Source organism: Coregonus clupeaformis, chromosome 16 (genome assembly GCF_020615455.1).
Source record: "Coregonus clupeaformis isolate EN_2021a chromosome 16, ASM2061545v1, whole genome shotgun sequence".
In the NCBI taxonomy this organism is placed as follows: Eukaryota; Metazoa; Chordata; class Actinopteri; order Salmoniformes; family Salmonidae; genus Coregonus; species Coregonus clupeaformis.
The window spans coordinates 16,360,040-16,375,053 of NC_059207.1; the positions used below are offsets into that span (position 1 = coordinate 16,360,040).

At 43.2% G+C, this 15,014-nt stretch overlaps 1 protein-coding gene across 4 annotated transcripts in view; it reads left to right on the plus strand.

Annotated features, from left to right (window-relative positions):
- Nucleotides 1-10,001, plus strand: part of LOC121584508 (rap guanine nucleotide exchange factor 1) — a 47,462-nt gene extending 37,461 nt beyond the window's left edge. For all 4 annotated transcript variants that reach the window (XM_041900416.2, XM_041900418.2, XM_045225621.1 and 1 more), the window contains 10 exons: nucleotides 4,294-4,378; nucleotides 4,575-4,667; nucleotides 5,262-5,447; nucleotides 5,734-5,818; nucleotides 5,998-6,092; nucleotides 6,251-6,329; nucleotides 6,439-6,540; nucleotides 8,353-8,450; nucleotides 8,603-8,731; nucleotides 8,897-10,001. In XM_041900416.2, the coding sequence (XP_041756350.2) occupies nucleotides 4,294-4,378; nucleotides 4,575-4,667; nucleotides 5,262-5,447; nucleotides 5,734-5,818; nucleotides 5,998-6,092; nucleotides 6,251-6,329; nucleotides 6,439-6,540; nucleotides 8,353-8,450; nucleotides 8,603-8,731; nucleotides 8,897-9,047 (1,103 nt within the window). In that variant the 3' untranslated portion in view covers nucleotides 9,048-10,001. The remainder of the gene's footprint in view (nucleotides 1-4,293; nucleotides 4,379-4,574; nucleotides 4,668-5,261; nucleotides 5,448-5,733; nucleotides 5,819-5,997; nucleotides 6,093-6,250; nucleotides 6,330-6,438; nucleotides 6,541-8,352; nucleotides 8,451-8,602; nucleotides 8,732-8,896) is intronic.
- Nucleotides 10,002-15,014: the final 5,013 nt, after the last annotated feature.

The following is a 15,014-nucleotide window of genomic DNA, read 5'->3' on the forward strand; positions in this document are numbered from 1 at the left end:
GTCCTGTAGCTTAGCATCTGCGTCATCTGACCACTTTTTTATTAACCGAGTCACTGGTGCTTCCTGCTTTAGTTTTTGCTTATAAGCAGGAATCAGGAGGATAGAGTTATGGTCAGATTTGCCAAATGGAGGGCGAGGGAGAGCTTTGTATGCGTCTCTGTGTGTGGAGTAAAGGTGGTCCAGAGTTTTTTTTCTCCTCTGGTTGCACATTTAACATGCTGGTAGAAATTAGGTGGAACGGATTTAAATTTCCCTGCATTAAAGTCCCCGGCCACTAGGAGCGCTGCCTCTGGATGAGCGTTTTCCTGTTGATTTATGGCCTCATACAACTCATTCAGTGCAATCTTAATGCCAGCATTGGTTTGTGGTGGTAAATAGACAGCTATGAAAAATATTGATGAAAACTCTCTTGGTAAATAGTGTGGTCTACAGCTTATCATAAGAGACTTCCTTAGTATTTGATTTTGTGCACCAGCTGTTGTTTACAAATATACACAGACCGCCACCCCTTGTCTTACCGGAGTTAGCCGTTCTATCCTGCCGATGTAGCGTATAGCCCGCTAGCTGTATGTTATCCATGTCGTCGTTCAGCCACGACTCGGTGAAACATAAGATATTACAGTTTTTTATGTCCCGTTGGTAGGATAACCGTAATCTTAGGTCATCCAATTTGTTCTCCAATGATTGAAGATTGGCTAATAGGATTGATGGGAGCGGCAGTTTACTCGCTCGCCATCGGATCCTTACAAGGCACCCCGACCTACGTCCACGATACCTCCGTCTCTTCCTCATGCGAATGACGGGGATTTGGGCCTTGTCGGGTGTCTGTATGATATCCTTCGTGGCCGCCTCATTGAAGAAAAAATATTCGGCCAATTAGAGGTGAGTAATCGCTGTCCTGATATCCAGAAGCTCTTTTTGGTTATAAGAGACGATGGCAGAAACATTATGTACAAAATAAATTACAAATAACGCGGAAAAACACACATAATAGTACAATTGGTTAGAGGGCTGTAAAACGGCAGCCATCTTCTCCGGCGCTGTTCAGCCACCAATTGTGCAAGTTCTCCCACTTAAAAAGATGAGAGAGGCCTGTAATTTTCATCATAGGTACACATCATCTATGACAGACACATTTGAGATTTTTTTTTCAAGAAAATCACATTGTAGGATTTTTTATGAATTTATTTGCAAATTATGGTGGAAAATAAGTATTTGGTCACCTACAAACAAGCAAGATTTCTGGCTCTCACAGACCTGTAACTTCTTCTTTAAGAGGCTCCTCTGTCCTCCACTCGTTACCTGTATTAATGGCACCTGTTTGAACTTGTTATCAGTATAAAAGACACCAGTCCACAACCTCAAACAGTCACACTCCAAACTCCACTATGGCCAAGACCAAAGAGCTGTCAAAGGACACCAGAAACAAAATTGTAGACCTGCACCAAGTTGGGAAGACTGAATTTGCAATAGGTAAGCAGCTTGGTTTGAAGAAATCAACTGTGGGAGCAATTATTAGGAAATGGAAGACATACAAGACCACTGATAATCTCCCTCGATCTGGGGCACCACGCAAGATCTCACCCTGTGGGGTCAAAATGATCACAAGAACGGTGAGCAAAAATCCCAGAACCACACGGGGGGACCTAGTGAATGACCTGCAGAGAGCTGGGACCAAAGTAACAAAGCCTACCATCAGTAACACACTACGCCGCCAGGGACTCAAATCCTGCAGTGCCAGACGTGTCCCCCTGCTTAAGCCAGTACATGTCCAGGCCCGTCTGAAGTTTGCTAGAGTGCATTTGGATGATCCAGAAGAGGATTGGGAGAATGTCATATTGTCAGATGAAACCAAAATATAACGTTTTGGTAAAAACTCAACTCGTCGTGGTTGGAGGACAAAGAATGCTGAGTTGCATCCAAAGAACACCATAACTACTGTGAAGCATGGGGGTGGAAACATCATGCTTTGGGGCTGTTTTTCTGCAAAGGGACCAGGACGACTGATCCGTGTAAAGGAAAGAATGAATGGGGCCATGTATCGTGAGATTTTGAGTGAAAACCTCCTTCCATCAGCAAGGGCATTGAAGATGAAACGTGGCTGGGTCTTTCAGCATGACAATGTTCCCAAACACACCGCCCGGGCAACGAAGGAGTGGCTTCGTAAGAAGCATATCAAGGTCCTGGAGTGGCCTAGCCAGTCTCCAGATCTCAACCCCATAGAAAATCTTTGGAGGGAGTTGAAAGTCCGTGTTGCCCAGCGACAGCCCCAAAACATCACTGCTCTAGAGGAGATCTGCATGGAGGAATGGGCCAAAATACCAGCAACCGTGTGTGAAAACCTTGTGAAGACTTACAGAAAACGTTTGACCTGTGTCATTGCCAACAAAGGGTATATAACAAAGTATTGAAAAACTTTTGTTATTGACCAAATACTTATTTTCCACCATAATTTGCTAATAAATTCATTAAAAATCCTACAATGTGATTTTCTGGATTTTCTTTTCTCATTTTGTCTGTCATAGTTGACGTGTACCTATGATGAAAATTACAGGCCTCTCTCATCTTTTTAAGTGGGAGAACTTGCACAATTGGTGGCTGACTAAATACTTTTTCCCCCCACTTTTTCCCCCCATATACATATATACAGTGAGGGAAAAAAGTATTTGATCCCCTGCTGATTTTGTACGTTTGCCCACTGACAAAGAAATGATCAGTCTATAATTTTAATGGTAGGTTTATTTGAACAGTGAGAGACAGAATAACAACAACAAAATCCAGAAAAACGTATGTCAAAAATGTTATAAATTGATTTGCATTTTAATGAGGGAAATAATTATTTGACCCCCTCTCAATCAGAAAGATTTCTGTCTCCCATGTGTCTTTTATACAGGTAACAAGCTGAGATTAGGAGCACACTCTTAAAGGGAGTACTCCTAATCTCAGTTTGTTACCTGTATAAAAGACACCTGTCCACAGAAGCAATCAATCAATCAGATTCCAAACTCTCCACCATGGCCAAGACCAAAGAGCTCTCCAAGGATGTCAGGGACAAGAATGTAGACCTACACAAGGCTGGAATGGGCTACAAGACCATCGCCAAGCAGCTTGGTGAGAAGGTGACAACAATTGGTGCGATTATTCGCAAATGGAAGAAACACAAAATAACTGTCAATCTCCCTCGGCCTGGGGCTCCATGCAAGATCCCACCACTGAAATCCTGCAGCGCCCGCAAGGTCCCCCTGCTCAAGAAAGCACATATACAGGGCCGTCTGAAGTTTGCCAATGAACATCTGAATGATTTAGAGGAGAACTGGGTGAAAGTGTTGTGGTCAAATGAGACCAAAATCGAGCTCTTTGGCATCAACTCAACTCGCCGTGTTTGGAGGAGGAGGTATGCTGCCTATGACCCCAAGAACACCATCCCCACCGTCAAACATGGAGGTGGAAACATGATGATTTGGGGGTGTTTTTCTGCTAAGGGGACAGGACAACTTCACTGCATCAAAGGAACAATGGACGGGGCCATGTACTGTCAAATCTTGGGTGAGAACCCCCTTCCCTCAGCCAGGGCATTGAAAATGGGTTGTGGATTGGGTATTCCAGCATGACAATAACCCAAAACACACGGCCAAGGCAACAAAGGAGTGGCTCAAGAAGAAGCACATTAAGGTCCTGGAGTGGCCTAGCCAGTCTCCAGACCTTAATCCCATAGAAAATCTGTGGAGGGAGCTGAAGGTTCGAGTTGCCAAACGTCAGCCTCAAAACCTTAATGACTTGGAGAAGATCTGCAAAGAGGAGTGGAACAAAATCCCTCCTGAGATGTGTGCAAACCTGGTGGCCAACTACAAGAAACGTCTGACCTCTGTGATTGCCAACAAGGGTTTTGCCACCAAGTACTAAGTCATGTTTTGCAGAGGGGTCAAATACGTATTTCCCTCATTAAAATGCAAATCAATTTATAACATTTTTGACATGCGTTTTTCTGGATTTTTTTGTTGTTATTCTGTCTCTCACTGTTCAAATAAACCTACCATTAAAATTATAGACTGATCATGTCTTTGTCAGTGGGCAAATGTACAAAATCAGCAGGGGATCAAATACTTTTTTCCCTCACTGTATGTATGTATATATATATATATATATATATATATATTAGTCCAAAAATGGATGTAGCAACTAAGGATTCTAGCTGCGCTTTCTATAGTACACCCAGACTTTCCTTCCTCCCAAATGGAGCTCTGGGGAAGCGAGAGGATATTTAGTAATCTCCTTTGTGGTCTTCTTTTCCAGATCTTGTCTTGTACTGTGAGGCTTTCCTGACGACGTACAGAACGTTCATAACCCCCGAGGACCTTATCAAAAAGCTGCACTACAGATATCCTTTCCATGCTTCACTTCTCGCATGTGGATCCAAAGGGTTTCCTCCAACAAATCCTGCTTGGTTGAGACGATAGGGAATGGCTAGCAAAATCCCTACCACATCACTTCCCAAAGTCGTAGACACTCTGAATACTGTAAGATGTGTAATATACTTTGAGACTATTTGTTTGTTTTGCTTAACACCTCCACACATACACCAGGTTTTGTCACTGCCCAGACACCTTCAAGAAGAAAGTCAGCAAAAACACCTTCTTTGTTCTCGTCCGAGTGGTGGACGAGCTGTGGTAAGTTCTCTTGCCTGCCATTTTTTCATGTCCTTCAAATGACAGTGCAGTCAATGACGATTCTTATTCGCATTTCCTTTGGTCTGTTCTTGATAAAAGGGGGAGGGGTTAACCAATCATGATTACAGAGAAGCCAACTCGTCACTTTTCGGCTATTTTCACCATGTAGATCCGAAGAAAAAAAATTAGAGTTGGAGGGGTATGTTTCTCATATCAAAATAAATGACTGAGCACAGAATGCATCCCTACGCGTCCTACAAAGAGAATATCAAACAGAGTTCAGAGCATGATGTCAGATATGTCAGATATCAACATGTGACAGCTGTGATCAGCCAGCCGCATCACCTACCAGCCAATAGCCTACTCAGCTGCTTCTCTCCGTCTGCTCTTTTTGCACATATCCATCAGTTTTCAAGTGTGATTTAGCCGTGATGGCGAGCTGGGGTGTGCAGTGATGGGGCTTCTGTTACATTTGTTTAATTATTGGAGCAGCTCGCAGCGCAAGTAAACACCACCTCGCGTCTTTTTCCTGTTTTTTTTTTTCACCTTCACCACCCTCTCTCATCCCTCCATCCCCTCGGCTGTGTGTGTCAGTCTGGTGGAGATGACGGAGGACATCCTGAAGCAGCTGATGGACTTGGTGTTCAGGCTGGTGTGTAACGGTGAGCTGAGCCTGGCCCGCGTGCTCCGCAAGAACATCTTGGACAAGGTGGAGCAGAGGAAGCTGCTGCGCTACACCTACTCCCTCAAACCACTGGCCGCAAGAGGTGTCGCCGCCAGGTAGGCCCGCCCACATTTAGTGGACAAGGATACTGTGACAGCTAAAACATCACAATCCTTTTCTCTGTATAATGGATCAATAAAGATATTATTCCAATGTATTTTATTATATTGTTTCAGAGAATGTTACGTTTGCAAAGGCATTTAGAAATGTTCAGCTCCGTGACAGTGAAGGAATTCCTTGTTGTTTTCTGAACATCAATGTATCACAGAGTCTAGTTCTAACTCTGGCCACTTTTCTTTCTAATTTCCTCCCCTCCCCCCCATTTCCTGTGTGCGGCTTTAGACCTGGGACCCTGCACGACTTCCGAAGTCATGAGATCGCCGACCAGCTAACTCTCCTGGATGCAGAGCTCTTCTACAAAATTGAGGTAGCTCGTCCAAGCATGTCTTTCTCCTCCTCCTGCGTATGCTCCCTCCTCCTCCTGCGTATACTCCCCCCTCCCTTCCTCCCCTCCTCCCCAACTCTTCCCCTCCCCAACTCACCCCCAACTCACCCCCCCCCCCCCCTCCCCCCTCCACCTCTAAAAATAATGTATTTTTGTGACAGATCCCGGAGGTGTTGCTTTGGGCTAAGGAGCAGAATGAGGAGAAGAGTGCCAACCTCACACAGTTCACAGAGCACTTTAACAATATGTCCTACTGGTAAGCCTGCACCTCACATCTTCTCTTAGTCACCACGCTGCTTCTCTAGTCACCCTGCAGCACTTCAGTTCACTGCCCACTCCGAGAGGAAAGCAGCCAGGTCTGGAGAACATGTGGTGACAAACTGATGCATCTCATCCCCTTCGTGTCTCCCTCAGGGTACGCTCCATAATCATTCTGCAAGAGAAAGCCCAGGACCGAGAAAAGCTCCTCCTGAAATTTATCAAAATAATGAAGGTATGCCTTTTGAAATGTGGATACTTAAGAATGAGCAAACAGTTGTTTTGGGAGTGTTTGTTGAAAAAGCAACAAATTCTCAGGTGCATCTCCCTCCACTCTCTTGCAGCACTTACGGAAGCTAAATAATTTCAACTCGTATTTGGCAATATTATCTGCCTTGGATTCAGCTCCCATCCGAAGACTGGAGTGGCAGAAAACAACCTCAGAGGTGAGTTGGACTGTGGTCTAATCAATGTCCAAAGATTGCTCAGAAACATCAGTTTATTGTAAAACAATTAAAATATATATATATATATATATATACAGTGAGGGCAAAAAAGTATTTGATCCCCTGCTGATTTTGTACGTTTGCCCACTGACAAAGAAATGATCAGTCTATAATTTTAATGGTAGGTTTATTTGAACAGTGAGAGACAGAATAACAACAAAAAAATACAGAAAAATGCATGTCAAAATGTTATAAATTGATTTGCATTTTAATGAGGGAAATAAGTATTTGACCCGCTCTCAATCAGAAAGATTTCTGGCTCCCAGGTGTCTTTTATACAGGTAACGAGCTGAGATTAGGAGCACACTTTTAAAGGGAGTGCTCCTAATCTCAGCTTGTTACCTGTATAAAAGACACCTGTCCACAGAAGCAATCAATCAGATTCCAAACTCTCCACCATGGCCAAGACCAAAGAGCTCTCCAAGGATGTCAGGGACAAGATTGTAGACCTACACAAGGCTGGAATGGGCTACAAGACCATCGCCAAGCAGATTGGTGAGAAGGTGACAACAATTGGTGTGATTATTCGCAAATGGAAGAAACACAAAATAACTGTCAATCTCCCTCGGCCTGGGGCTCCATGCAAGCTCTCACCTCATGGAGTTGCAATGATCATGAGAACGGTGAGGAATCAGCCCAGAACTACACGGGAGGATCTTGTCAATGATCTCAAGGCAGCTGGGACCATAGTCACCAAGAAAACAATTGGTAACACACTACGCCGTGAAGGACTGAAATCCTGCAGCGCCCGCAAGGTCCCCCTGCTCAAGAAAGCACATATACATGCCCGTCTGAAGTTTGCCAATGAACATCTGAATGATTCAGAGGAGAACTGGGTGAAAGTGTTGTGGTCAGATGAGACCAAAATGGAGCTCTTTGGCATCAACTCAACTCGCCGTGTTTGGAGGAGGAGGAATGCTGCCTATGACCCCAAGAACACCATCCCCACCGTCAAACATGGAGGTGGAAACGTTATGCTTTGGGGGTGTTTTTCTGCTAAGGGGACAGGACAACTTCACCACATCAAAGGGACGATGGGTGGGGCCATGTACTGTCAAATCTTGGGTGAGAACCTCCTTCCCTCAGCCAGGGCATTGACAATGGGTCGTGGATGGGTATTCCAGCATGACAATGACCCAAAACACACGGCCAAGGCAACAAAGGAGTGACTCAAGAAGAAGCACATTAAGATCCTGAAGTGGCCTAGCCAGTCTCCAGACCTTAATCCCATAGAAAATCTGTAGAGGGAGCTGAAGGTTCGAGTTGCCAAACGTCAGCCTCGAAACCTTAATGACTTGGAGAAGATCTGCAAAGAGGAGTGGGACAAAATCCCTCCTGAGATGTGTGCAAACCTGGTGGCCAACTACAAGAAACGTCTGACCTCTGTGATTGCCAACAAGGGTTTTGCCACCAAGTATTAAGTCATGTTTTGCAGAGGGGTCAAATACTTATTTCCCTCATTTAAAATGCAAATCAATTTATAACGTTTTTGACATGCATTTTTCAGTAATTTTTTGTTTGTTATTCTGTCTCTCACTGTTCAAATAAACCTACCATTAAAATTATAGACTGATCATGTCTTTGTCAGTGGGCAAACGTACAAAATCAGCAGGGGATCAAATACTTTTTTCCCTCACTGTATATATATCTTCAAAGCAGTTACTGTAAGGTAACTCTAATATGAACTCTCTCTACACATGTTGGTGTTGTGTTTGATGTTAACATGGACGACTGTCACTGTTCTGTTTACAGGGCCTAGAGGAATACTGCACGTTAATAGACAGTTCCTCCTCGTTCCGGGCTTACCGAGCGGCACTGTCAGATGTGGAGTCCCCATGTATACCATATCTGTAAGTCAAACTGCTGGGTTACGAAGTGTATGCACTTTGCTGTCACAAGTGACACAAATGTATTTGCACATCTACCATTTGTATTGCTTACTGTGCATATCGTCTTTATCGTACTGACTGTTTCTTGTTTCTTTTCCTCACACGACACACAGGGGTCTTATCCTCCAGGACTTGACCTTTGTCCATCTGGGCAACCCTGACCTCATCAACGGGAAGGTCAACTTCTCCAAGCGCTGGCAGCAGTTCAACATCCTGGACAGCATGAGGCGCTTCCAGCAAGTGTATGTATACAGTGGCCAATCTGGCTGTCGCTCTCATACAGATTTATGTTCAACGCACTTTTCTTTCAAAACGTAACAATTTGTTAATTCGTTGGAATTTGAGGATATTTTCTTTTACCACCTTTGCAATGTTTAGATGGTGTTTTCCCTCTCGCTCTCTCCCAGGCATTATGATCTGAAACACAACGACGACATCGTCTCCTTCTTCAACGACTTCAGCGACCACCTGGCAGAGGAGGCTCTGTGGGAGCTGTCTCTGAAGATCAAACCTCGGAACATTACGCGGCGCAAAACAGATCGCGAAGAGAAGACATAGGAACGTGTCCCACTGTATTGGACCTTGGGTCATTTTACAAACTCATCATGGAATTACAAGAGACTACAATATATGAAGGCAGCTAAAAGAATGGGAGGTTTTTTTGTTAGTTGTTTACAGGACCTCTCCGACTTGGGATTCTCTGTTTGGGATTGCACTAGGTCTCAGTCCGTGTGTGAGTAAAGCCAGTGAGAGAGACACTGTGCAGAGCACAAAGAGTTGGGAGGCTCGCAAAAAGATTCCACATGTTCACCTTTGTGTCGCCAACCTCATCCACCCAATGCCATATTATGGGTATGGTCCAAGCATTTCAGGATCTCACAACCCGAGACATTGTCCTGACTTAAACCGTATCATACCATTGGAAACACAGCTCAGTGTCATTCAGTTTAGACTTTTTTTTATACAGGACACCAGTCCTTTTTTTTGCCACAAACTGTGATGCCGTAACGCCTGACATGGCAGAGAACCGCTATTGGTGGTGCAGAACTTTGAGGCAAAGACACTCAAATCACCCGGGTCTGCTTCTAGACTACTGGTGGTAAAGATGCACATAAAATTAATTTTGTAGTTCAAGGAAGTGTTGTATGATGCTGTCTGACTGATGCAATGCCATTTTCCTTTCATTCTTTAAAAGGATGTGAAAAGGATACTTCAGAAATGGGGAGAAGTGATACATGACGTTCATATATGTGCACTTATAAATCTAATGAACAGAAAAGTGATGTGATTTGTGTCAAGGGAGCTGTACATAGCAGTGAACATTGCAGCAATCAGAAGTGGGCCTTAGGCAGGCATGTCCATAACAAGTCTCTCCCAAAGACTGAGGGTCCCCTCAATGCCAAATGAAGGCCTTTCTAGCGCAAATACAAGACGGCACATTATCCCTTGACAGAATCAACCCTACCAGACCACAGATCCCTGTGCAAATAAATAAAACCTGCAGTATTTCTACATGTTGTGTGTGCATTATTTATTCCTCCCTGCCATAGTCATACCATGCAGTGTGCAATTGCATGGCATCATTTGTATTTAGAATGAATGGAGGGTCAATGGAGGTTTTCCTGATGAATAAAATATACAGTGCCTTCGGAAGGTATTTTACATTTACATTTTAGTCATTTATCCAGAGCGACTTAGTGAGTGCATACATTTTCATACCCCTTGACTTTTTCCGCATTTTGTTATGTTACAGCCTTATTCTAAAATTGATTAAATTGTTTTTTTTCTCCCCTTTTCAATATACACACAATGCCCCATAATGACAAAGCAAAAACAGGTTTACATTTTGTGCTAATTTATTAAAAATAAGAAATATTACATTTACATAAGTATTCAGACCCTTTACTCACTACTTTGTTGAAGCACCTTTGGCAGCAATTACAGCCTCGAGTCTTCTTGGGTATGACACTACAAGCTTGGCACACCTGTATTTGGGGAGTTACTCACATTCTTCTCTGCAGATCCTCTCAAGCTCTGTCAGGTTGGATGGGGTGCGTTGCTGCACAGCTATTTTCAGGTCTCTCCAGAGATGTTCGATCGGGTTGAAGTCCAGGCTCTGGCTGGGCCACTCAAGGACATTCAGAGACTTGTCCCGAAGCCACTCCTGCATTGTCTTGGCTGTGTGCTTAGGGTTGTCGTTCTGTTGGAAGGTGAACCTTCGCCCCAGTCTGAGGTCCTGGATCAGGTTTTCATCAAGGATCTTTTTACTTTGCTCCGTTCATCTTTGCCTCGATCCTGACTAGTCTCCCAGTCACTGCTGCTGAAAAACACCCCCACAGCATGATGCTACCACCACCATGCTTCACCGTAGGGATGGTGCCAGGTTTCCTCCAGGTGTGACGCTTGGCTTTCAGGCCAAAGAGTTGAATCTTGTTTCTCATGGTCTGAGAGTCCTTTAGGTGCCTTTAGGCAAGATCCAAGCGGGCTGTCATGTGCCTTTTACTGAGATGTGGCTTCTGTCTGGCTACTCTACCATAAAGGCCTGATTGGTGGAGTGCTGCAGAGATGGGAGAACCTTCCAGAAGGACAACCATCTCCACAGAGGAACTCTGGAGCTCTATCAGTGACCATTGGGTTCTTGGTCACCTCCCTAACCAAGGCCTTTCTCCCCCGATTGCTCAGTTTGGGCGGAGCGACCAGCTCTAGGAAGAGTCTTGGTGGTTCCAAACTTCTTCCATTTAAGAATGATGGAGGCCACTGTGTTCTTGTGGACCAGCAATGCTGCAGACATTTTTTGGTACCTTTCCCCAGATCTGTGTCTCGACACAATCCTGTCTCGGAGCTCTACGGACAATTCCTTCGATCTCATGGCTTGGTTTTTGCTCTGACATGCGCTGTCAACTGTGGGACCTTATATAGACAGGTGTGTGCCTTTCCAAATCATGTCCAATCAATTGAATTTAGCACAGGTGGACTCCAATCAAGTTGTAGAAACATCTCAAGGATGAGCAATGGAAACAAGATGCACCTGAGCTAAATTTCAAGTCTCAAAGCACAGGGTCTGAATACTTATGTAAATGTGATATCAGTTATTTTGTTATTATACATTTGCTAAAGTTTCTAAAAACCTGTTTTCGCTTTGTCATTATGGGGTATCGTGTGTAGATTGCTGAGGATTTGTATTTATTTAATCCATTTTTAGAATAAGGCTGTAACGTAACAAAATGTGGGAAAAGTCAAGGGGTCTGAATACTTTCCGAAGGCACTGTATTTCTAATGGCAATCAGGCCTAAAATATGACAGTCAGAAGCTCAGTCAGAACATACTGGGAAAAATCTGTTCTGCGCCATTGGACCATTTTCTCCTCACTTCATTGAAGACGTGAACCTTTTGAGTCTCAAATTGATTGCAGTACCAAAGACAGACTAAACCAGTAGTGATTTATGTAGTAATGTATGCACTCACTAACTGTAAGTCGCTCTGGATAAGAGCGTCTGCTAAATGACTAAAAAAATTAAAAAATAAGAAAGATTAGGAAACAATATTTCTGGCCCTCTGTAGCTCAGTTGGTAGAGCATGGCTTTTGCAACGCCAGGGTTGTGGGTTCGATCCCCACGGGGGGCCAGTATGAAAAAAGTATGAAAATGTATGCACTCACTAACTGTAAGTCACTCTGGACAAGAGCGTCTGCTAAATGACTCAAATGTAAATGTTTCACTACTGGTGAACACTACATATTTCCTACTCAAATCACTACATCATTCTCCCTTAATGACTACTGGGTAACTACTGAGCTTTTGGGTATCTACAATTAAAACCTACACATAACTACACAATTCCTACATGTTCACTATTAAATGACCACGTAATGCCTTCTCATTACTGCGGTATGCCTACTCAATCCCTATTGAATTACTACTGCCATTTGTGTATAGTGTTGTCACTACTGATTACTACTGAATTGCTCCTGATCCTCTTTCCATTTCTAACATAAACCCTTTTGAATTACTATTGAAAACTGACACAGTTATTGTGCTGCCATCTTGTTAGAAGGTATCAGATTTATTTTATTATAGTGATTAAGAGTGACTTTCATTGTGTTCCATGGTGTTTAGCGCCCCCTAGTGGAGCTTTCTGGTACTTAGAATTATGTACGAAAACCCGGAAGTAAAGTTGTTATTATGCACGCGACAAGCAGCTAGAAACAACGTTACTGTACAGTTCTTTCAGTGCAACTATTTATTGTTACGCTTCAGCCTCGGAAAATATTTGTTTGTAAGTTCAATTCAAGCATATTACAAGTGATGATAATATTGTTATTGACAGAATTGCTTACTTATCAAAGTTAATTGGTTACATTTACTCACGCAAATTGCATTGACTTTCATGGATGCCGTTAGCTGTATTAGTTTGCTCGTGCGTCATGTAAAAGAAGTGTAAAACATACTATAGTTTTTTACTGTTTCTAGTGTAATATGCTTTGTTATTGTACAGAGGTGTTAGTACATTATTAGAGTAATGAAAGGAGTTGGCTAGTTGTTACTCAGAGTAATTATCTATTTGGTTTGTCGTCATGCCAGATACATGGTAAATTGGCACTTGCTTTGTATTTATGCAACTTCAACTTGAAATGTATAATGTACAGCTACAGTATGTCAATGTGAATTGAATACTAAAGTATATTATTTTCTGTATTTGCAGTTTCACAACATAAACGTTTTCAATACATTCGTTCAAGAAAAGTCACGCCTTGGAAGTTTTATTGAAGACTCAGTTGTTAGCTATCTGTCTAGTTTTGCACGGGAACGCAACTCAAGGGCAGAATAGTTATTACTGTTTGCCTATTCAAAATCACTATTGACATCTTGTTTCAGTACTGTGTCACTACTAGACTAGTGCACGTTATTTCCTAAAGTTTCTAACTGTAGTTATATCATCAAACAATAAATTAGCTTATGCAAATGTTTTTTCATTTTATTAAATGAATTTGAGGCCTTGTCTTCATTCAGCTTTGACTTACGTATGTATCTTGGTCCTGTTTCTTGTTGCAGCCACATTTCTCCCATGTACCCTTTCAGAAAAGCACAAGGGACAACCAACTAGAAGCCATTATCAATCATCTGCTAACAGAGGTCACATAAGACAACACAGAAAAACATTTGATAAACAATGTTAATCTTACCAACAACAACAATGGCCTCCAGTCTTATGTCGAGGGACTCCTTGGCAACAGGTCAAAAAAAAAAGAGGTACAGTGGGGGAAAAAAGTATTTAGTCAGCCACCAATTGTGCAAGTTCTCCCACTTAAAAAGATGAGAGAGGCCTGTAATTTTCATCATAGGTACACGTCAACTATGACAGACAAAATGAGAAAAGAAAATCCAGAAAATCGCATTGTAGGATTTTTAATGAATTTATTTGCAAATTATGGTGGAAAATAAGTATTTGGTCAATAACAAAAGTTTCTCAATACTTTGTTATATACCCTTTGTTGGCAATGACACAGGTCAAACGTTTTCTGTAAGTCTTCACAAGGTTTTCACACACTGTTGCTGGTATTTTGGCCCATTCCTCCATACAGATCTCCTCTAGAGCAGTGATGTTTTGGGGCTGTCGCTGGGCAACACGGACTTTCAACACCCTCCAAAGATTTTCTATGGGGTTGAGATCTGGAGACTGGCTAGGCCACTCCAGGACCTTGAAATGCTTCTTACGAAGCCACTCCTTCGTTGCCCGGGCGGTGTGTTTGGGATCATTGTCATGCTGAAAGACCCAGCCACGTTTCATCTTCAATGCCCTTGCTGATGGAAGGAGGTTTTCACTCAAAATCTCACGATACATGGCCCCATTCATTCTTTCCTTTACACGGATCAGTCGTCCTGGTCCCTTTGCAGAAAACTGCCCCAAAGCATGATGTTTCCACCCCCATGCTTCACAGTAGTTATGGTGTTCTTTGGATGCAACTCAGCATTCTTTGTCCTCCAAACACGACGAGTTGAGTTTTTACCAAAAAGTTATATTTTGGTTTCATCTGACCATATGACATTCTCCCAATCCTCTTCTGGATCATCCAAATGCACTCTAGCAAACTTCAGACGGGCCTGGACATGTACTGGCTTAAGCAGGGGGACACGTCTGGCACTGCAGGATTTGAGTCCCTGGCGACGTAGTGTGTTACTGATGGTAGGCTTTGTTACTTTGGTCCCAGCTCTCTGCAGGTCATTCACTAGGTCCCCCCGTGAGGTTCTGGGATTTTGCTCACCGTTCTTGTGATCATTTTGACCCCACGGGGTGAGATCTTGCGTGGAGCCCCAGATCGAGGGAGATTATCAGTGGTCTTGTATGTCTTCCATTTCCTAATAATTGCTCCCACAGTTGATTTCTTCAAACCAAGCTGCTTACCTATTGCATATTCAGTCTTCCCAGCCTGGTGCAGGTCTACAATTTTGTTTCTGGTGTCCTTTGACAGCTCTTTGGTCTTGGCCATAGTGGAGTTTGGAGTGTGACTGTTTGAGGTTGTGGACA